The following is a 926-nucleotide window of genomic DNA, read 5'->3' as shown; positions in this document are numbered from 1 at the left end:
TTTTTAAAACATCATCCTATGGTTTACTTACAATTATGCATTTTAATCTGGTGAAAGGATGCAGTATTTTGATGGAAATATTGCACAGCATCTTTTAAGTTCTTGCACTGACATTTTTTAAGTGGCACTGACCTTGAATTTAAGTTGCAGTAACACTACTCATCCACTAGAGGAATTACAATGAGGCTTCACTTGGTGCAATGCAAACTGAAGAATTACAATTTAGTCTTGGCTTTATTTTCAGCTCAGGTTCCAATGAGTTTATAGTGACATTTTCATTAAATACAATAGTACATGACAAGGCAGTTGACTCCATAAGCAAGAGACAGAAGAAAATAGTTTGACAGACACTGGATGCAGCCAAACATCCGAATTGTTTAATATAGAGTCGATCCGTACCTGAAACAAAAAAGACATGACTAAGAGAAAATTACCAAGCATGCACTGGTTGCCTACAATCTAAGTATTAATTTAAAAGGACTTACCATATGACTTGCTTCTATTCATAAACATCTTTTTTATCTGCAATGTACTGTACAATCTCCGCAGGAGTCATAAGCTTCTCAGCCTCTGCGTCTGGTATCTCAAATCCTGCGGATGGAACAATGTGTTTGAGCACCACAATTCAAATCAAATGTTTAGAAAGTATTTGAAACCTGTGATATGCTTTAATGGTACGGGAACAACCCCATACTAACCGAACTCATCTTCCATAGCCATTATAATCTCCACCTGGTCCAAGCTGTCCAGCCCCAGATCTTTCATGAAATGAGATGATGTTTGCAGCTTGAGGAGCGAAAAAGTATCAGAGATTGATGCTAGGAATCTGTATATACAATATCTCAATGTAAAAAGAGCAGCTTGTCTAACTACAAAAAACACATTAAACTAACAATGAATGAAAAAAAATTACTTCTCAAGCATTT

At 36.0% G+C, this 926-nt stretch overlaps 1 protein-coding gene across 1 annotated transcript in view; it reads right to left on the bottom strand.

The window, feature by feature from the left end:
* Positions 1 to 6: 6 nt before the first annotated feature.
* Positions 7 to 926, bottom strand: part of LOC107580109 (acyl carrier protein, mitochondrial-like) — a 2260-nt gene continuing 1340 nt past the window's right edge. The window contains exons 3-5 of the mRNA XM_016265853.1: positions 699 to 786; positions 486 to 591; positions 7 to 399 (exon numbers count right to left, since the gene is read on the bottom strand). Of these exons, the coding sequence (XP_016121339.1) occupies positions 500 to 591; positions 699 to 786 (180 nt within the window). The 3' untranslated portion in view covers positions 7 to 399; positions 486 to 499. The remainder of the gene's footprint in view (positions 400 to 485; positions 592 to 698; positions 787 to 926) is intronic.

This window comes from Sinocyclocheilus grahami, unplaced genomic scaffold (genome assembly GCF_001515645.1).
Source record: "Sinocyclocheilus grahami isolate Dianchi unplaced genomic scaffold, SAMN03320097.WGS_v1.1 scaffold24781.1, whole genome shotgun sequence".
Classification (NCBI taxonomy): domain Eukaryota; kingdom Metazoa; phylum Chordata; class Actinopteri; order Cypriniformes; family Cyprinidae; genus Sinocyclocheilus; species Sinocyclocheilus grahami.
This window is presented reverse-complemented; position numbering and strand designations above follow the sequence as displayed.